Genomic DNA, 22,764 nt, shown 5'->3' on the forward strand with positions numbered 1-22,764 from the left:
ATTTAACCAGATACTGGAAACACAATATTAAGAAAAACAGTCTCCTTTAATATGAGGATCTCTAGGCCTCTGGGAGAGATGGAAACATAAATAATTATTTATAATGCAACTGGTTATTTCTGCATAGACTTCTATAGATACGATATCCAAAAAAGAAGATAATGGTCTATAAGGCGTACAGAAAGCTAACTGAGCTCTAGAGGAGAATTGATTAATATGCAGTGGCTCATTTACAGTTTAACACTAAATGATAAATAGATTGTGATAGTTATAAGCACATTTGATTTCCAAAAGGGGTTTTTAATCCTGTACCTGCCTTTCTGTGGCATCAAAATACAAATAGATGTATACTATTTTTGTAAAGAAATTACACACTCTCATAATCAGATGATGCCGTGTAGCCCACAGAGCCAGTCAAATTATGAAAACAAGATGTATTCAGTGAATTCATCTAATTACTGAAGAAGATAAGGGCCATGCAATGTTAGAGTGGATAGGTTTGTTGGAAATAACCCAGCATGCCTCCTCATTTGATGGATGTATGAATTGAGGCCCCCAGACACTGCCAGACTGACAAGACAAGTTAGTGGGAAACAGACTAGAACTCTCATCGGTTTCTAACACCTGTTTTAAGCTGCTGTTTAGCAGGAAAATAAACACCATTAAAAGGTGTTCTTGGGTCCTGTTCTCCTTTTCCTTTAGGTGATAAGGTCCAGTGAGAATTACTAGGGGATCCATCTGGCAGTTTTCATTCTTTGTTTCCCTTTTCTTTGGTTGTGTTTCTGGAAGGGAGGAAGAAAGCAGGGGGCCCAGAGCTCATCTTATTTTTATCCATTCATTAGATGAAATAATGTCTACCTTTTGTAGCAGTTGTGGTGGATCCCAAATGCATCTGTCATGTATAACCTTTTAAAATGGTTCCTGACTTTGAAAGCAGTGGTTATACATGATGGACATTGTTCACCTAACCACTTTTGTAGGAATAATAATTCTGTGGGTTTATTACAGTGAAATCTCTAAAAGCTTAAATCATTATTGGCTGTATTATCATTTGTGAGGTGTTTATTTACGGTATGTTCCTACTATGTTGTAGGTACTTTTATTAGGTGCTAGAAATCAAAGACAATTTGATTTTAATTAAAAGAGATATTCAGAATAATAGATGAGTTGGTAGATAGACTATATACACATAATACATTGAGAAGACACAAATACCACTGAGCAGAGTACTCCAGGAGTGTGGAGGTGTTTCTCTAAGTCTGGCAGTGAGTTGAGCTCCTTACGATGTGGCCAAGAATAGCACATGTTTAGTTCTAAAACTTGGTATTCAGTGAAGTGAATATAATGATATTGTGTAACTTGAAGGCACTTAAATGTGGTTCTTTAAAAACTAATAAAAGTGATGGAATGTTTACTTTGTGATTCAGTCATTCTAGCACTAAAGTAAAAAGTAGAACAATTCTTTCTGGCCCTCCTGTTGCCATTTGACTCCCCAGAAGGAGTTAACAGTTTGTTTTGTGGAAATGTCTAGAGAGCAGAGCACTTCTGTGAATTGGATGCGGGTTTAGAGAATCATAGCATGTGGCTAAGAGAAGGAGCCCAAGCATTAAAGATAAAATTAATAAATCATGCAGAATAAGAAAATACTCTTATTTAAAGTTAGTGCATGACATTAACAAAAGGATTGAATGAAACCGTAGATATTTTTCCGCCTCAGTATTACAAGAAAATGAGCCTTGTAACATCTCAAGGCAGATGACCCCCAGGGACAAACTTACTCTTTTGTTTTTTTTTGTATTTTAAAATATTGTTATATCATAGTTGTACATCCAAGGACAACCTTATTTATTGTCTCATTCTTGTGAATGTGTAGTGTATAGTATGTCCTTAATAAAAATCGAAGAGATTCAGAAAAATTATCATCTGTATATAGCTAGCCCATCTTTTTCTGGTGGTATGTGCAACAAAAGCTATAATATGAGCTCTGTGTGTGTGTGTGTGTGTGTGTGTGTGTGTGAGAGAGAGAGAGAGAGAGACAGAGACAGAGAAAGTGAGCGCACGCTAGCTAATTAGTGAACAACTGGCCATTCACTATTTATTGTTTTTGGGTTTTTTTTGTTGTTGTTGAGAAGGAGTCTCACTCTGTCCCCAAGGCTGGAGTGCAGTGGCGCGATCTCGGCTCACTGCAAGCTCTGCCTCCCAGGTTCACGCCATTCTCCTGCCTCAGCCTCCTGAGTAGCTGGGACTACAGGCGCCCGCCACAGCGGCCGGCTAATTTTTTGTATTTTTTAGTAGAGATGGGGTTTCACCGTGGTCTCGATCTCCTGACCTTGTGATCCGCCCGCCTCGGCCTCCCAAAGTGCTGCGATTACAGGCGTGAGCCACTGCGCCCGGCCAGTATTTATTGTTTTAACTGCTCACTTATTCATATTGAAAAGCACGCTAACTTTCTTGCATTTTTATTTTAAGTGGAACTTTTTATATTTTAAAAGTAGAAAAGGGTATAATAACAACAGTCTCCTAGCTTACTCCTCCCTGAGTCCCAATCCTCAGAGAACTAACAATTTATTCTTTATTTATCTTTATGTTTCTGTCCTTCTATCTCTTGATTTATCAATTTTAACTACTCCTGTTATGGAAGAAAGACATTTAGTATTATAGTCTCACCCCAATTTTACGTATCCTTATCCCCAATATAATTACATCAATCACAATTTAAGCTCAATCGGTATTGTTGATGTTGTTAAGAGAATGTAGATAATGGTTTGTTTTCCTGAGTCTAGTTGTAATTATGTTTGTTTTGTAGACCTGTTTATTTTTGTTGATGTTACTTGTTAACTCTTTTTTCCCTCCAATTTGCAGAACCTTCTTAATCTGTCACTGATTTTCCCTTAGGCACATGAGTTGACCACTCTAAGGGGGGTTTCCAAAATTCCCATGCCATTGTCTTCTCTCTTCCAGTGCTGCTTTTAAGAAGTCTGTTGACTATCCTGATTGCAGTTACTGTTCATGGACCAGTTTTTTTCTTTCTGGAGACTTTTGGGATCTTTTTGTATTGTTAAATTTCACAAAGAGCATCTTGGAGCTTGGTTTTTCTTCTCTTGCTGGGAGCAGTCCTATCAATATGGAATATCTTACCCTTCAATTCTCCAAAATATTTTTGTATTATTTCTTTGATAAGTTGTCTTCCTGCTATTTTCCTTTCTTTTTGGAAATCCTATTATGTATCATCATTTCTCTCTTGTTTTTCAATTCTTTTTCTTTCCTTTCTGTCTTTCTGGGAGGTTGCTCTGACTTTATTACAATGCTTTGATTTGATTTTTTAAATTTTGGCAAACTTACTTTTAAGAATTCTTTTTGTGTGTTTTTCTTTTCTTACTGGCTCCCTCAAATAAGAATGCCTTATCTTCCTTTTCAGGAATATTGAAGATAAATAAGTAACTCTAAGGTATAAATCAATGAGCTTGACTAGACACTGTTACAGAACTCATAACAATAGTGATCTTAAGCAGTTTTGGTGGGAGTGACAGAAACCCAATTCATGCTCATTGCACTCGCTCCTACCACTAGCAAAGTAGGAGTCCCCATAAAAAGAGAAGCCCTTTAAAAAAAAAAAACTTGAATTTTGGTATATATCTATCTACATATATATATTTAAAGTATCTTAAGTAAAGAATCAGGCCAGGCATGGTGGCTCACACCTGTAATCCCATCACTTTAGGAGGTTGAGGCAGGAGGATTGCTTGAGCTGAGGAGCTGGAGACCAGCCTGGGCAACATGGCAAGACCCTGTCTCTGCAAAAAATACAAAATTAGCTGGGTGTGGTGGTGCGTGACTGTAGTTCCAGCTATTAATAGTTGGGAGGCTGAGCTGGGAGGATCACTTGAGCTGAAGAAGTCAGTGCTGCAGTGAGCTGTTATCATGCCACTGTACTCCAGCCTGTGTGACACAGCAAGATCCTGTCTCAAAAAAAAAAAAAGAATCAGAACTTTGTTGGACTTCCTTCCACTTGCTTTTGCTTGATATCTTTAAATCTTTCAGATACATGCGGAATACATTGAGCATGGGCTACCGGAGTAGTGTCTGTGGTCTTGGTGTGTCACTGGGCATATAAAACGATTAATGTTCACTGAATTTCTCCTCCCCTTGTCATTTGGAAGATTTTCCTTGTCAAATGCTTGCCAGCACTCCTACAGGGAGAGACAGTGGGGAGGATTGTCTCATTGGGGCTTTCCCACTTCCTGATAGAGTAGGCCTTAGCAGTTGTACCATCATTGATCTCTCTCATGTTGGGGTTTTCTGGGAGTGCATTTACCTTAACACTTTACTGATGCCCTGTGAAATTTGTAACTGGGGTTTCCATGCAGTTCTTTGGAATTGGACCTTCTCTTGTGGCTTCTGTTTCTTCCTTGGTGCCCGACCTGGAACCTTTGTCCATCCCAACACCCTCTGCTTAGCAGCCGTGGCAGGGCCTCTTTCATTCGACAGCCTTGCAGGTGGCGTGAGACTCTGCCCTGAAGTACTGTCCTGACTCCCACGCTGCATCCTCACCAACTCCATTGTGACAATGACTGAATATTGATGTTAGGGAAAGGTGTGCAGGGGAGGTGCTTAGTTTTCTTTGGCTCATCTCACATACTTCCTATCTAATTTGCAGGATTCTGTCATTAGCCTATGGTCAGAGGGTTTAGCTCCTACATTGTCTCTCATTGGAGCAGATTACTCAAGATTCAAAGAATATCTTCACATTTTCCTAAAGTGTCTGCCTGAGTTTCACTTTCTGTGGTACATAGTTTGTGATCCAGGAGACAGACAATAGTTTAATGAGCTGTTTCCATCTGTCATTTCTTACTCATTGCACGTTGATGTCATTCTCTTAGACCAGCTTCCCTACATAACAGGAAACCTGCGTGTCATGATTCCTAGAGTTGCGTCTCAGAACTTTGCTCCAGAAAGGGACTGAAATGTGATCTCTCTGGTTCCACATTCAAAAATTCTAAGCCTGTGACTCTCTCATGGGTCAGGTGCTCATCTCTAATCGCTCATAGCTACAGTTACTAACTATTTCTATGGGCCAGGGATTGTTCTCAGCACCTTACACATTTTATCTTATTGAAGTTTAAAAATGACAGTATGAAGTAGGCATAGTGGGAAACTACATCATGTCCTGCCCTGTATCACACAGCTACAGTGTGTTGGAGCGAGAATTTGAACTCAGGCGTTTGACTTTGGTGCCGTGTATGCAGTTTAACTTGCTAACTCTAAAGATAATGGGCCTAATGTAACGATAGCTCCAGGGCTCCCGCGGGGCTGCAGCCCGCAGGCTGGGAATGACTAACTTAAAGGTTTAGAATGAGCTGTATTACAAAAGTAAGTTGAGTGGGTAAATCTCAGTTTCTACAGTGTGAGGTGGTAAGAAAACATTACTCCCACCCCTCTGCTCTGTGGATGCTAGTAGCAAGCACGCAGCAGTTTGGAACACCCGTGGCTGTGCCATAGTGGAGGGGATTCCCTGTTATACTTTCACACTCCCTTTAGATCGGGCTCAGCCAGAGGAGGGATGGGAGCAGGTGTTCTCACATGGTTGCAAATGGGACTGCTATGTCTGTGTGCAAGGATATAAGGGTGTGCTGCTCTCTAGATGTCTCTTGGGAAATCATGCGGAGAGGTCTGTTCCCAGCAGCAGTTTGCTGTTCTCTAGTTCTTTAAAGATAATTGATTTTAAGTACTTCTGTAGATTGTGTGCTGTAGTTTTCTCACAGTGACAGTGACGTATTTCATTCCAGGGACAAAGCAAAAGGCCTTTTTGTTTTTGTAACTCTTTTCTCTCTCTCCAAGATTATCCTGAAGGCAATAATTCAAGTGATTATCTTGTTCAAACAACAACGTATCTTCCGGAAAACTTCACATACTCACCATACCTCCCCTGTCCAGAAAAACTGCCTTATATGCGTAAGTCGTCATCTAATTTTGACTTAACTATTTACTTGTGTTACAGTTCGGTCATAAAAACCACATGATTTGAGTGCAGCAGGATCAGGTCATGTGCACCTGGGTGCAAATGTTTATATTATGCAGCATGTTATTTGAACTTTTTTTTTTTTTTTTTTGGCAAAGTGCTTTTTGAAGGGGGATGATTGAAAAGCTGAAGAAAAATACAAAGGGAGAAAATGACACATACCCATCTTGCTCCCACCCAGTTTTAAAAACGAATACTTTGGCTAACCTATGTCCAAGTTCTTTTAAAACAGTGTTTAAGAAAGTAATTAATGTGTAGTCTACTTTTGAATATGTTAAAATGTTCCTGGGTAAGCAATCCTTTTTGACCACCATCCCCAGCACCGACTCTGCATTCCTTCCTCAGAAGTAACCTCACCTCTACTGAGAGTTTGCTGAGTATTCTCACCGGTTATGAAAATTGTTTTTTACATAGATAGATGTCTGTATAGAAAATAGATATTGTTTCAAAGGAGAATTTATGTAAGTTGGTCTTAAAAAGTGCATTTCATTCTTATAACTTGCTTTTTTACATACTTTTTTGAGAACTACCCATGTTATTACATATAGATCTAATTTTTTTCCCTTAACTATTACTGTGTAGTAATAGTCTTTGTATAAATGTATCACATCTCATTTACCTGTTTTCCCACTGATGGACTATTTAGGTTGTTTCAACTTTTTGCTATCACAAAATAGCAAAAAAAAAAAAAAAATATATATATATATATATATATGTATGTATGTATGTATGTATGTATAAAGAACAACAGAGTGTGGGTTTTCCTGTGCATATATACTTGAGGGTTGATGGCTAGTGGTGGAATTGCTGGGTAGGTTGGCTCAGTTTTTCCAGATTTTGTCAGTTGCTCTTAAAAGCAGCTATACCAGTTTATATCCATAACAGCAAAGCATGAATGTACCACTTTGATACAGATGGACTTTTAAATTCTTGCTAATCTGAAAGATTAACAAGTGGTTTCTTATTGTTTCAATTTTCACTTCCCTTATTCCTGGTGGGTTTGAGTAGGTTTTCCCATGTTTGTGTTTTTAAATTTTTTCTCCTGTGACTTGCTGCATCATGGGCTTTATCAGTTCCTGGTTGGTTATTGTGTGTTGGTATTGATCTGTAAAAATTCTTTATATTCTGGCAGTGGCCTGTTGTCTGCTATGTGTTTCGTAAGTATCTTTTCACACATTCCCGGGCTTCTCATTTTATTTTGTCTTTTGTTTTATGGAAGTTTAAAATTATAACATTTTCAAATGTTTTTATCACTTTACCTAGGGGTTTTGCTTTTTTTTTTGGTCTTAAAGCTTTTCTTACCCTGAGGCCATACAAATAAATACCTTTATTTCCTTCTAATGATTTTACTATTTTGTTTTTAACCTTTGTGTGTAATATGTCGTAGTGATAAAGCTACTGTACTTTAAATATATATTTTTAAAATTATGAAGATAATACATTATCATTATTTAAAAAACACTATACTGTACTCTCAACACTCAGAAGCTACACAGCTATTATTTTGGCTTTTCTTTCTTTTTTTTTTTTATGTCTTCTACCCCTGCCCCATGATTTTTAAGCATACTTTGTACGTGTAGGTTTGTATCTTGGATTTGATATAATTAAAGATTTATATAAACATCTTTTTAAATTGCTTATTTATCCATATTCTGATGTATTTGGTATCTGTTTTTTATTCTTTACACGAGCTTTTTAAATTGAGGAAATTAGCCTTTGCCTATCGTATTTGTAGGGTTTATTTTAGTTTATTGTTTATAGATATTATATATCGATAATAAAAAGAAAGATTGACCTAATATAATCTAAGGCCATGGCTTTTAGTCTTGAGGGTACATCAGAATCACCCTGATCATCTTGTCAAGCCTCATTGCTGGTTCTTGCCCTCAAGTTTCAGACTCAGCAGGTGTGGAGCGGGCCTGAGAATCTGCATTTCCAACAAGTCCCACAAGGTGATGCTGTTGCCGCTGAGCCTTAGGCCACGTATTGAGACCCACTGATCTAGAGTAGTGGGCCTGGTCCCTGGTATTTAAGAAAAAAATTCTCAGGTGATTCTAATCTTGCTGTCTCTTTGCTATACCATAATAAAGAATGGAACTCAGTGATTTTTATGGTTGTCATTACTTTGTTATTGCAGCCTTGTTTTCTTAAAAATGAATACTTTTGTCTGTGTAATACCGAAACCACTGGGTAATGCTCTGTTGAAATATTGATTACAATAATTTCATCTTCATAATTTTCATATTCAAGGTTTATAGTTTCAGGAAATCTTTCTGTTCTTGATTTAGTTGCCATTTTCTTTAATTAGTGCTTTATGAGTACTAATTAAACTCTTATTTCAAAGCATCTGTCTGCCACTTCCTCATTCTGGTACTCCTCTCCTCCCGCCCCACAGCCCATTGTACCGTCTCTGTCATGGTGACTGAGAGATTGCGTCGTGCGTGGCTGCTGTGCACTGCCTTTACACTGGGGATGGGGAGCGGCCTCAGCACTGCTGCCCCTTTTCTCTGCTTCCCTGGGATCCTTGCATTCTTTTGTAAGAGAGGATCACACTGGTGTGGCCAGCCATCTTTTCACAGCAGGCCCTCTCATGGGCTGCCAACTTTGGGTCCTGTCCCAATTTTGTGCCCAGTTAGTGGTGGCCGTGGTGGCCATGATGGCAGGGTGATTTGGTAGAAAATACAGCCACATACAGGTAAGGCTTTAGAAAGGAGCCATGGGTACAGCCAACATAATGAGGCTTCTGCCAAGAGAGCCTTGCACAAGCTGTCCAACAGAGCGCTTCATTAGTCCTGTGACCTCCGCAAAGTGGAGGCTTAGTTTACGTACCTGTAAAACCTGGGTTTCTAATATCACCTGCAGAGTGTGGTAAGGATAGAATGAAGCACAGTGCCTGAAGTTTGATAGGCGTTAATTTGATTCTCCCTTTCTTCTCCCTCCTTCTTTGAATAATAGAGCCAGACTTTACAATGGTCAGGGGAATGAGACACCTAGGAGAAATGTGTGGAGTTTAGAAGTTTTATTCTTAGCTATGTATCCTTACATTTTTTTACTTAGAAAGATAGTTTTCATTGATAATAGAGAACAATGCAATAAAATACATAAGTATAAAATCTTACAATAGTCACACAAAATAATTGAATGTGATTCTTTCCCAAATAATAGAAGGGATTTGTGTAAGAATTAGATCTACTTGGATGAAAACCATTCAAGTACAAGTGATATTTACTTATAGTCACTAAAAGTGAAGTTAAGGCTTAACATTGGTGTATTTGATTATCCTGTTGTAAACTTTGATTTTTACCTAATACAGCAATGGAAACACTGGCACTGGATTTCTGTAAAGATAAAGTGAATTTTTCAAACTAGAATGCAGATAAAATGTGTTTCATATATTTCAGCAGTGTTTCATATTCAATAGTGGCCAATTACACTGTAAAATCTATTTTAATGTGTATTTTTATATGAAGAATATGAGTGAATACTTCTTTCTTGTTAGTGTTTATAGATTCTCCAAAGGGCAAATCCACATTCAGCTTTATTGCATTTATGTAAGATTCTTTGTGCTAACAAAGTAAAATAGAAGTTTCACCTTGTCTGAGGCTAAAAATTAATAAGTGCTTAGTGTGGATGTTTTGATTTTAATTTTTATGGGTGAGGTAGAAATGGAAAATGTCAATTGCATACTCTGCATTAGACTGAAAATAGACTTACCTTTAGTTTTCCTATCTTTTAATTCTTATTCAAATAGAATACGTTTGCAGTGACCTTTATATATTCTGTTCTTACTATTTGTGGAATAGTTCCCTTTATGGTTTAACCCTGATAGTTTCTATAGTTGCTAACCTTGTGAATATAACAAAAGCTCCAAGGACTTTTTGAGATGAATTTAAATAATTCAAATGAAAATCAGCAAAGAAGGAAAAGATAAGCAAGCAAACTTCAGCAAAGCTCAAATAATGCTCATGTAACAACCATCATGCATATGTTTATTGTAAAAAAAAAAAAAATTAGATGGGAGCCATTTGCCATTTAGAGTCAACCAGTCATTGATGAACAGCTGCTGTACAGCAGTCCCTGTGTTGTTCATAGAAGCAGGCACGGGAGAGACAAAGCTGAACATGGTCATGTGTGTGGCAGCCCGGTGCAGGTAACACACTTGGAGAAAGGCACGCTATGAAAAGCTTATCAGGTCGGGCGTGGTGGCTCACGCCTGTTTCCTAGCACTTTGGGAGGCCAAGGCGGGTGTGTTACCTGAGGTCAGGAGTTCAAGACCAGCCTAGTCAACATGGTGAAACCCGTCTCTACCAAAAACACACACACACACAAATTAGCTGGGTGCAGTGGTGCACGCCTGTAGTCCCAGCTACTTGGGAGGCTGAGGCAGAGAATTGCTTGGAACCTGGTAGGCGGAGGTTGCAGTGAGCTGAAGTCGCACCACTGCACTCCAGCCCGGGCGACAGAGTGAGACTTTGTCTTAAAAAAAAAAAGTAAAAAGGTTATGAATGTGACAAAAGGGAGACAGCAGTTTATTCTGCAAGGGAAAGGACGATGTCAGAGAGAGGTGTCATTAGAACTGGGTCTTGCAAGACAACTGAGAGAGAACAGCATCACTATGAGGAGGCTCTGTGTATTCCGGGACTGGAGAGCGGTCGGCTCTGCCCAGAGAGGGTGTGTAAGTGGCGTGTATGGGAAAGGAGGCTGGCCAGAAGGGTCTTGTGTAAAGGCCTGAGGAATCTGAGGGCCTTGTGGGTTCCATCATTCCTAGGCATCCATGAGTAAGCTTCAGAGGGAGAAGAGCCTGTGAGCTTATATGCAGATGGTTGATTTACGAGCCTGTGTGCATTTCTCTCAGGCGAGAGTGCATGATTTTCAAAGGGTCTAGGGGCAAAACAAAAACAAAAAACTAAACAAAAAACCAAAAGCAAAAATAAACAAAAAACCCCACTGCTTTAGGGAAATGGAGAACCTTCAAAGGCTTTAGGCAGATGAATGATGGACTAGGATTGTATTTTAGGAAGATTATGCAGATGAGAAGCTGAAAAATGGGTGAGAATGGAGAAATACTGGGATCACCAGGAGACCAAAGAGGAGCTTGCTGCAGGGAGCCCACAGGCAACAACAAGGGCATGTGCCAAGTCTCTGGCGTTGGAGAGAGGAGGAGGCACAGAAAAGAACCTACAGGGTACCATTGGCCAGATGTGGTGACCAATTGAGAGGTGAGGATTAATTTCCAGGTTTCAGACTTGGTGACCATGAACTGAAGCGATAGAGAGTAACCATCGCATTTGGAGGATGGGGAAGTTAGTGGTTTCTGTTTGGGCTGTTTTGTTTGAAGTTCAGGAGGGTTAACTTGGGGTCTGACTTTCATAAGAGATCTGGACTGAAGATTAGAGGAAGTGAGGTGGGAAGAAGGCTGAGAGTGGGTCCCTGAGAAGATCCGTACTTGTGAGGTGAGTGGCGGTTAACAGAAGAAGGGGAGACAGGAACCTAGAGAAGCCAGAGGATGGTGTCTGGGGGGCCAGGGAGGAACACATTCCGGAAAGAGACTGCTGTGTCTTGTCACACACCTGCAGACAGCAGGGAGAGTGAGGAACTGTGAAAGGGCCACTGAATTTGATGCAGAAAACGGATGGAGAATACAGCAAGCATGATTTCAGTCAAGTGGTTGGGAAAGAAGCAAAGTAGACTGTCTTGAGAAGTGAGTCAGATGTGTGTGAAGACTGTAGGTGAAACGAGAGAAATTTGGTGGCAAGGGGAAGAAGATTAGAGGAAGTGAGGTGGGAAGAAGGCTGAGAGTGGGTCCCTGAGAAGATCTGTACTTGTGAGGTGAGTGGCGGTTAACAGAAGAAGGGGAGACAGGAACCTAGAGAAGCCAGAGGATGGTGTCTGGGGGGCCAGGGAGGAACACATCCCGGAAAGAGACTGCTGTGTCTTGTCACACACCTGCAGACAGGAGACAATGCCTCAGGTTGAAGAGTGAGCATGGAAAGCCTCAGGAATGCCTCCTCCCCTGAGGAAGCCGGAGGTTTATTTGGAGATGAGGTGGAGAGGTAGGGTGCTTGTGCCTGCTATGTCTGTTTTCCTGAAGCAGGAGGCCTTGTGTCCCTGAGAGGATGGCCAGGAAGGACTGAGCAGCTTGAAAGGGAGGAGTAAGTATTTAAAAAGTTGTTGTAGGGAATGAAAAGTGGAGTCAACTAATCATAAATTAAAAGGTGACAGGTTAGCCTGGAGAGCCCCACACCCCACCCTGGTGGGGTCACAATACAAACAAAAGTGACACTTGTTTTTGCTGAAAACTTACTATGCTTAAGGCAATATGTTAGGTATTGCCACCCAAATGATGGGATTAATCCATATGCTTATGTGCTTTCTTTAGTTATGTTTATTAGGTAGAGAATTGGAGCATGGATAATTGTCACCACAAGGATGGGACCTGTAGCCCAGGTGTGGTAGGTTGGGGCGGTGGTAGATAACGTGTTTGTCAGTGTGTAGGTGCTGTGATTGGGTGAAGGTCATAGAGCTGCATTTCTCTAAGTGTGATTCAGATGACATACACTTGTTAAAAATGCAGCTGGGGGCCGGGCGCGGTGGCTCACGCCTGTAATCCCAGCACTTTGGGAGGCCGAGGTGAGTGGATCATGAGGTCAGGAGATCGAGACCATCCTGGCTAAAATGGTGAAACCCCATCTCTACTAAAAATACAGACAATTAGCCAGGCGTGGTGGCGGGCGCCTGTAGTCCCAGCTACTCGGGAGGCTGAGGCAGGAGAATGGCAAGAATCCGGGAGGCGGAGCTTGTAGTGAGCCGAGATGGTGCCACTGCGTTCCAGCCTGGGTGACAGAGCAAGACTCTGTCTCAAAAAAAAAAAAAAAAAAAAAAAAAATTGTGGCTGGGATACTTGTTAAAAATGCAGCCTCTGAGCTAAACCCTAGACTGTGAAAGTCAGGGCTCTTGGTTGCAAAGCACAGAATATACTTTATCTGATTTAAGAGAAAAAAGAATTCATGAAAATATATTAGAGAGTCCAGAGACAACCTGGGTGGCTAGAGAATTAGGTTGAGAAATTGAGCAGCCAGAACAAGGCTCAGACCACTTTGAAGCATCCCCTGCTGCCACTTGTCAGGGCTTACACCTCCTACCAGCATTGCTCAGGTCTGGAGACCAGAAGTGCCACTTGTTGGTTCCTGTAAAGCTAGAAGCTTTTGCCACCACTTTTACTTTTGAGAGATAGTTTTGCAGAGTACCCTTGTCCTTATATTGTTTACTACTGCTTCCATTCTCCTGTGGGTGCATTTGGTCACATGACCACTCCTACCTGCTAGAGGGGTTTGGAGAGTGGGTTCTAGCTTTTTCCTTTGAAAGGCAGGACTCAGTGGTGGGTAGTTCAAGCTGTTGAAATGTGTTCAGTTAAAGCCAGTGGACAGAACCATGACCCATGAGCTTCAACTGACACAGAAACTTTGACAGTGTGGCCAGTCACCTGCATTTTAAACAAGCACAGCTGGCAATTCTTAGGCACACATCAAAATTAGCAAACCACTTTATACAGAGGCCAGATAGAGGAAAATGTGGATATAGCAGAGAGGACTTCAAGTCTTCATGAAGTTGAGGAGGGACTTCATGGGAGGAGAATGGTAGAAGGTGAAAGGGAAAGAGGCTTTAATGAGAGGGTGCAGTGTCAGAGGTGAAAGCCAGTCATTTCTAGGTGACTGTGATTCAGGGTCTGGACACAGAGCTGGGTGTCACTGTGAATTCACTATCATGAATATTGCCGCAAGGAACATAATAGTGCATGTGCCTTTTTGTTAGAATGATTTATTTTCTTTTGGATATTTACGCACTAATAGGATTGCTGGATCAAATGGTGGTTCTGTTTTTTGAGAAATCTCCAAACTGCTTTCCACAGTGGCTGAACTAACTTACATTCTCACCAACAGTGTATAAGCATCTCCTTTTCTTCCCGAGCCTAGCCAGCATCTGTTGTTTTTTGACTTTTCAATAATGGCTTTTCCTATTGGTATTTGATGGTGTCTTATTGTGGTTTTAATATGCATTTCTCTGATGATTAGTGGTTTGGAGCATTTTTTCATATGTTTGTTGATACCTGAATGTTTCCTTTTAAGAAGTTTGTATCTTTTGCTCATTTTTTAATGGGGTTATTTGTTTTTTGCTTGTTTAAATTCCTTATAGATTCTGGATATTAGGCCTTTGTTGGATGCACAGTTTTGCATAAATGTCTTAAAGAAATATTTTAGCACCTGATGGAGCCAGGGAGTAGAAATGCAGGTAGGTGGAAGCAGGGATGAGACAGGAATCTTCCTATTCATTCATTCATTCATTCATTCATTCATTCATTCATTCATTCATTCATTCTGTATCCAGGCATTGCCCTTGGCAGTGGGGATGTGTGACTAATGCTCTGTCTTATGTTTAGAATTCTCAGGTTTGGTTGCGTCAAGAAAACTTGAGTAAGAAATCATTTGTTAAGCAGCGGTTGTAAAATTTTAGAAGTCGAGAAGCTTAAGTAAAGCATTTGAAATAAGCAGTGTCTAGTGTTGGCTTCAGAAAGGACAGGAGATGACCGATGGCTGGATGCCTCATAACTGTTCAGTCTCAGAGCTATGCTCAGGAGGCAGCACAGAGGCTGGGGGAGGGAATGTCCCATCTTATCATAAAAATGCTTTTCTAGCTTTGGAGAGGAATTTACCCTAAGGGACATTTCTAGGGGAAATTCAGGTCTTTCTCTGACACGGTCATCAGCTCTTTGAGCTGTGCACATTTAAACCCTAAGGGTAAAACAGACAAAACCAACATATCCAGAATTAGGTTTTAGGTACCAAAAAATAGACATAGGCTCCAAACAAAATGAAACAGTCATTTAAAACTATTGATTTATAGAGCAAACAACTCTCTGGAGATTATATGCCTTAAATTTTACTTGAAATGGTAGAAAAATATAAATGTAGGTAATTCATAGGTTTTGAATATTTGTTATTTTAAGAATTATATTTTAATAGAAAAATAAAATCCTAAATCATGTCATGTGATACCTTATCTACAGCACAATAAGCCTGTTGTTTTGGCCCATGCATGCCTGGCTTTCCCAGATGGGCAGCATTGCTGCATATTTTGCAAATTCAGCATTAGGAAATTATAGTAAATGTCCTACATAACCAATGGTGCAACTAAGTTACCCTCACACATGACAGAAGCAGTTTGGCACACATGACTGGAAGGTAGCTTCCAGCTGACTTGAGTTCCTTGTCCTTCACCTTGACCCTCTAGGGGCTTGGCAGCCCCTCCACTCTTCAGACACTCAGTTCTCCTAGTCTTTCCTTTCTAACCCCAGCACCACCTTCAAAATAGTGAAATTCAGTAAATTTACATTTGCTGATTGTGATTACAGTACTGGGTAAATGGATTTCAGTCAATGTATTTATTTTCTGATCTTTAAATCGCTAACTGGGAAAGAAACCACTTGTGCTAGTTAAAAATCTCAGATTTATATGATCACATCTGGGATTAAGAACAACAAATCTCAGATTAACCACAGAGGAGAGTGAAGATTGGCTGTCCATGGAGTTCAGTGGATCTCTTCAGTTGCTCTTGAAATCTCAGCAAGTGAAATAAAGGGAACTGGCCCAGTTGGTGGCATCCTTCTTTGCAAGAAGGACATCCCCCTTCTCTGGCTTCATTCATAGCAGTTGGTTTTCCGAAGCCTTTTGTTTTGTTTTTAAAGCAGTGGAAGGCTTTCTTGAGTGAAACCTAAAGGGGACAAAAGAGTATGTGAAAGAGATGAAAGTGGCTGTGTTGGGGGAGCCTGAGTCCTCCCTCCTCCAACCACAGGATCCCTGAGAGAAGTCCTTCCTGAGGACGGTTTGGAAACCACACCATCATGAGTTTATCTGCAGTGTACTTCTTCCCGACCACTCTTTTTATAATATGCCCTCTTCCCTTCCCTTCCTATGTACAGGATCTTCTCCCTAATACCACTCCCCACAATGATGCGTGTTTGTTGTTCCTGTCTTCTCTGATCATACTTTTGCTGTTCCCAGTGGTGGCAATACCTGTCCTGGGAGGCCTGCCCCGCACACTCCCCAGTATAGCGATGTTGCTGTTACCACGGGTAGCATGCCACCGGGTCAATCTTTAGCCTTCCATCAGCAAATTATTAGGATTTCAGAGCAAAGGGCAACAAGCACATAGGAAAGCTCCTGATGGACTCTGAGGGGTGTGGATGGGGTTGGGGTGGGGGGCGGCGCACAACCCCGAGGAGTGTGAACTTAGGATACCTCAGGCATGGGGATAGTGATGGACAGAAAAAGCCGTCTCTACTGAGGGAAAGAAATAAAGCCTGTCTCTTGCCAGCACATATGCGTTGGAGATGGAAATTAAACTGCAAATGATGCTGGAGAAAACTGCTGACAATAATGATGATTACAGCTGTTGAAGCAATAAAGCTGGAAAAAAGACAAAAAATTTGGTTTAACAGTGCAGAAAGAATACCAGCTTCTGTTACTTATATGAACTGCTTATTATTTAGCCTAATTACTATCATTTTAGCAATCATGCATACTATTAAATGTATCAGATTTATTTGTGTAAATTTTATTTGATTACAATGTTAGATTCCGTTCTTTGTCAGCTGAGTCATGATAGTCTGTACTTATGTTGACCGATCAATCTTACGTCTTTCTTACTCTTTCTCTGCAAGTTCATAGGTTTCTCTTTCTTTTAGATGAATCTGACCTTTGTAAGATTAGCTCGTTTGCGTATCTTGTCACACTGAAGGCTGAGTGTTTTGTTATAAAAGACTGCTTATGTTGTCAGTAGAACAGGCAGGCATTAGAAGATAGCAATTCTTTTTCTAACTTATTCTGGGAAGCAGGTATTTCGATGTAAAATATTCTAGCATGCCTGCGTGGAGGCTACTGACAGTGCATCCTTGTTAGGATGAAGTGGGGACAGGAAGAGAGGCTATTGTGAAAACTCATACAATATAGAATAGCAGGAGCAAAGAGGCTCTCCGGAGAGGAACTGAGTGTTTTTTATGTGAAATTGTGGCTACATGAAACTCAGAAGACTCGAAATGGGAAACCTCAACATTGTTGGTTTGTATTTTATGAGATGAGGTCAGAGAGAAGAATTTGGCTGGAGGGCGCTCCAGAGCAATTTGTACCTATTTGGAAGTTAACAGATGACATTAAAACTGCTAAAAGATGATCTGTAGTTTTGCTCCAATAGCCTTTTACATCCTGTTCTCTCTAACAGTGAAATCATTGAATATAGCATTGCTTTGAAGGGATGTTAGTGATCATGCAGCTATTTTAATTCAGGGGGAGATATAGAGACTTCCTGATTCTTAGTTCTGTTTTGGGGTTAATGGAAGTGGTTTCCTATTCAAGATTCGTTCCTGTTTCAATGGTATACATTAGAAAAGCTGCTAGTAAGAACACCTCCAGTAATGTCGTATATTTGTTAATTTGGAGAACGAGTGTCTATTAGACCAGGAATATCTCAGAAGTAGTTTTTCAGTTTTGTATGCCAAGGGGCCTGATATATGGTAAGTGCTCAGAATCAATGCTTTGAATTGTGTTTGCAAATTCCTTCTCTTAAGAAATGTCAGTAGGTAACAGTAGTAGTAGCTAACATTTGTTGGTTGTATCTAATGCCTGACACTGCATATGATCCTTCACACAGGTGATTTCTCGGAATGGATACAACCACCTTGGGAGGCAGGCATTACTGTCCTTTTTACAGAAGTGGAAGCTTAGGCACAGAGAGGTTAAATAATTTTCCCAATAGACAGAAGCTAGGAATCAGTTCCCAGTCAATCTGACTGCTTATTTCATTAAGTACTGTGCTATCGTGTCCCCTATGTTGAAAATATTAAAATTAAAAATCGTATTAAAATATTTGAATAGTTGTTAAATTGCAGTGTTAAGTTATAATGACATGCAAACATTTTCCAAAGAATATTAAATTATTCAATATGTTACCCAAAAGCAAAAAGGTTTTTAAAAGGAATTTGATTTTCTTTGGCTGATTTACCAAACATAGTAGGGTGACCGTATATATTATCATGGAAACTAAAAGTGAAAGGGGGGTACTATTCATAATTTTGTGGTGGTAATAGGAATAAACTATATTTTCCTGGCAACTAAGTTATGCCATCACCCTGCTGATTATTATTTGTTCTACTAGATCTTTGAGGCAAAAAATATTAAAACAATTCTTCACATTTTTAATTTGCAGGAGGATTCCTCAGTGTCAATGTAAGTGAAGTCAGTTTTGATGAAATTCATCAACTCTTCTCCAAGGATTTAGATATTGAGCCAGGGGGTCATTGGAGGCCAAAAGACTGTAAACCCAGATGGAAGGTGAGGTAAATTCTTTTCATAAGCAATTTGACTGTTACTGTGCATTTGAGGAAAGAATGTGCTTGATTCAAAATACAGAGACAAATGTCTTTAAGTCTTGATAAATTTAAAACATCAGTATTTTTGTCTTTAATGTTTACTATTTATAATTCAAATGTGATTTAAGTGTTAACGTGTGAAGACTGTAAATGCACCTGTGTAGATACAAAATAGATGCTCGGTTCATTCTCTTTGAGTTCCTGGTAATAAATACGTGACTTGAGTTTGGCTTGGAAAACAGATTTTTTCTGTTGTTCTGTTCTGTTTGGAAGAGAGGCTGTGAGTTCCCTGCCTCCTGCAGCTGTCCCTAATGATTACTGACACCTGCAAGCATAGCCTCACCAATTTCTGGAATCGTGAGAACTTACTCGGAGGATATTAATATCCTGATTTTCAGTTTGGTCTGGCGTTGGGGTCTTCAAGCTGTGTTTCTCAGAATCCAAGATTATAAAGAGGCTGCTCAGAGATCACTGTGGGACTTGAAAAGTTGGACTTTGGGCTCTTCTTGGCTTCAGAAGGCATAGCCCAAGCTTTCAGTCTTTTTGGTATGTCAGAATTCTATTCAGTGTTTTGTTTGAAAAACTGTAAGGGGGTGGGTTTGCCTCTGCTGCTTTTGAAAAATTGAAAGCCATAATTTAAACCAGACTTGCCCTCAAAGCTGTGAAATTGGTTAATAAGTGCATATTCATCTAATGTTATTACGTTTGAGTAAGAAATAACATTTATGTAATTCCAATGAAGACTACAACTGATTAAATCAAATGTTATTTCCTGAAGAATTGTGATATTTGATCTGGAGACAGTTTCAGTTTTCTCTTTTAAAACATTAGTATACTTCTAGAATATTTGTATGTTCACCTCCCCCGCACAAAAAAAACCCCACTGGTAGGAAGGAAAATCATATGTTGTTAAACTCATGAAAAAGACCCTCTGACTTCATCTACCATGAACTCTTTGTGTTCGAAGATGTGTATTATTTGTATCTGTATTCCCAACACAGAGCACATTGTCTTGTGTGAGTTAAGCACTAAACACAGTTTTGTTGAATTAACTCTATAAGGCAAATAAAAGCCTTTTTGGCCTTGTTACAAATGATTCAATAAATGGTCAGCTTTCTTATTGCCTTGAACAAGTTGTGAAGCTGCTTAAATGGATTCCAGTACCAATTTTAGCAAAACATTTTATTTTATAATTACCTTACACTATTTCTCAGATCAGATTCATTTAACAAATGAATCTCTTCATATTTCTTGATTGATTTTCCTCACATTTGTATCTATATGAAATGCGGCCCAATTTGTATACATTCCACCTTTTAAAATAGCCTGGGCACATAAATTATTTTTAACATTTGGGTATTGAGGGTGTATATTGAGTGCTAATAGAAAAAGAAGCACACTCAGTCACCGAGGCTGTGGGATAGCACGGAGGTTGATACTCAGATAGTTGTTTGTACAGGATATGGCACACCCCTCAGGTGTGCTCTACTAGTAGCATACTAGTAGAACAGTTTGGGATAGGAAAAGTGAAGTCTTCTTGTCCCGTTTCCAGTGATCTATACCAGATGGATTTTAAATTTTTTTGTTTTCTTCTCATTTTCCAGGAGACCGGTGTATCACACGAGTAGTTCCTACTTAGAGATATTAGTAGACTATAAACTACATATGACTCAGTAGGTAACAGTATTGAGAAGAGTTCCTGGAAAGAAACTAATTCAGGGATCTAAGGTTCATACCTGTAATCCCAGCACTTTGGGAGGCTGAGGTGGGCAGATCACTTGAGGCCAGGAGTTTGAGACCAGCCTGGCCAACATGGCGAAACCTCATCCCTACTAAAAATACAATGGTGGCACATCCCAGCTACTCAGGAGGCTGAGGTGTGAGATTTGCTTGAACCTGGGATGTGGAGGCTGCAGTGAGCCAAGATCGCAGCACTGCGCTCTAGCCTGGGTGAAAGAGCAAGACTGTCTCAAAATAAATTAACTTATTTTATTTAGGAACTATATGATAATGCTGCTTTTATTTCAACTTTTAGCAAACCCTTCTCAGAATATAGTCTGTAGTTCAGAATTACACAACTAAAGGTATGAAAGGAATTTTAGAGATTATTCAGAAGTGAGCTATATTCACATAAATATTATATAACTATCATCTCACTAAATATTTAGTTACACAGTTTCTCCCCCTACCCGTCCCTACCTGCTTACTGATAATGTTCCATTCTCATATTGGAACAGTAGAGAGAGAGGGAAGTAAGAAATGACTAGATTTATGTTAAACATCTGTCATCAACTTGATTCTTAATATTTGAGGCCCCTTTTTTAAATGAGAAAAATACCAGTGCAGTTAGTTGATGGCAAATTAAATAGAACTGAGATCTTTCAAAACGAGTAATTTCAGCTGGCCAACCTGGTGAGACCCTCGTCTCTCCTAAAAATACAAAAAATTAGCTGGGCGTGGTGATGCAGGCCTGTAATCCCAGCTATTCGGGAGGCTGAGACAGGAGAATTGCTTGAACCCGTGAGGCAGAGGTTGCAGTGAGCCGAGATCGTGCCACTGCACTCCAGCCTGGGCAACAGAGTGAGACTCCGTCTCAAAAAACAAACAAACAAAAAACCAGTAGTAATTTCAGCAATTCCTAGATATTCCTGAATGCTGCAGGTTTGAGTAGAAGATTTCTGCACAGGTTGGACAGCTTATGGGGCAAGCTTATATCTAAAGAACATGAGGATGCTTTGCAGGTCATTAAAAGTGAAGTGTTTACCTGTGACATTGACTTTCCATTCAGATTTCAGATGGAGGGCTTGATGAACAACTTTGGTCTGTCACTTCCAGGCTTAAAGAACCAGGCAGCTGCTTGATGCTCTTGTCTACTCAGAGGCCTGGAGTTTCATTTGTAGTCCAATGTACCTCAAAGATGGGTCTTGGCCTCACTGTTTCAGAACTACTTGAGGCATATGGTAAAAATGCTGATTTTTGGCCAGGTGTGGTAGTTCAAACCTGTAATCCCAGTGCTTTGGGAGACTGAGGCAGAAGGATCATTTGAGCCCAGGAGTTTGGTGCAGCTGTGATCACACCACTGTACTCCAGCCTGGGCTATGGAATGAAACCCCATCTCTAAAAGAAAAAAAAAAAATGCAGATTCTTGAACTCAGTCCTCAAACATACTGATTCTATTGGTGGGAAGGAACAAGAACTTGCATGTTTAACCAAGTGCCTCCAGTTTGAGAATTGCTCCTGTAGGTACTGAAAATTGGGAGGAATAGGAAGATGGAACTAAAAACACTGAAGGAGAATGAGGGTTTACCAGCTTCTGCTTACTCAGTGGCAGATAGCTAGATTTACCTTAAGGTTCCCAAGCCTAAAGCCATGTCATTTAGGGACACCATAGCTGGTGGTGTGCTGAAAATTTGAAAGTAGGACAGAAACTTGGTGGGAGAAATTGATGTGATACACATTTTTCTTGATGATCTCCTCATGGTGTATATAGGAGAAAATAAGCAAGGGAAAAAGTGGTGCACATGTTCAGCAAGATTTGTGATTTTAAAGTAGGAGCAAACTGGATGGAATAATTTTGCTTGATCAAGAGGTGGTGAGGAGAGATTCAGGAGGATGAAGTGTTGTTTTATCAGAAGATAATGACCAGATGTTCTCGGTCTCCACTGGAGGTGTATCAACAAGAGAGTGGCTCAAACAGCAAATTAGGGCACATAGAAGAAAGAATGTCCCGAAACAGGCTATTAAGCCTTAAAATAAATGATCACAGAACAATGAGATATTTTCTAGACAAAAAATTGTAAACTATGCAGGACATTCTTCCACAAACACAAGAACTGATGTGCCAGATGAATTTTTAAGATATTGTTTAGCTTTACTTTAATAAAAGCTTTGCTTTAGATTTATCACATATTCACAATCTTTAATAACCCTCTCATTAAAATTTGGACGTCTGTTTGCTGTTAGCACAGTGGGTTAGCTTATTTGAATTTGCCAAGACACTGGTGATTTCTTTCTTTCATTACCGTCTCAGTTTCCTTATAAGATTTAAAAAAAAAACACCTTGATATTTAAATACTTCATTGAAGAGGTTATTGTATTGGGAGCTAGAACTTTACCTTTTATTTATCCTTATATGTTCAGCTCATCACTCAGTCTAATCGTCTTTAATTAATATGCACTGTCTTTAATCGGGCCTCTGTAGCCATTTAATAATTTCTTCCCTCAAATATCTATAATTGGCGTTAACTGCTTTTACAGCTCATTGACATTATGTCATAGGTGGCCAACTCGTGGCCAACTTCCAAATCAAGAAGGGCAGGCTTGA

General features: G+C 39.8%; 1 protein-coding gene across 2 annotated transcripts in view; it reads left to right on the forward strand.

Annotated features, from left to right (window-relative positions):
* The window catches only part of B4GALT6 (beta-1,4-galactosyltransferase 6), a 65,114-nt gene that overhangs the window by 21,187 nt on the left and 21,163 nt on the right, over positions 1–22,764 (forward strand). For both annotated transcript variants that reach the window (XM_050768275.1, XM_050768276.1), the window contains 2 exons: positions 5,839–5,952; positions 18,278–18,402. In XM_050768275.1, coding sequence (XP_050624232.1) covers positions 5,839–5,952; positions 18,278–18,402 — 239 coding nt within the window. The remainder of the gene's footprint in view (positions 1–5,838; positions 5,953–18,277; positions 18,403–22,764) is intronic.

The sequence above is a fragment of the Macaca thibetana genome, chromosome 18 (assembly GCF_024542745.1).
Source record: "Macaca thibetana thibetana isolate TM-01 chromosome 18, ASM2454274v1, whole genome shotgun sequence".
NCBI classification, from domain to species: Eukaryota; Metazoa; Chordata; class Mammalia; order Primates; family Cercopithecidae; genus Macaca; species Macaca thibetana.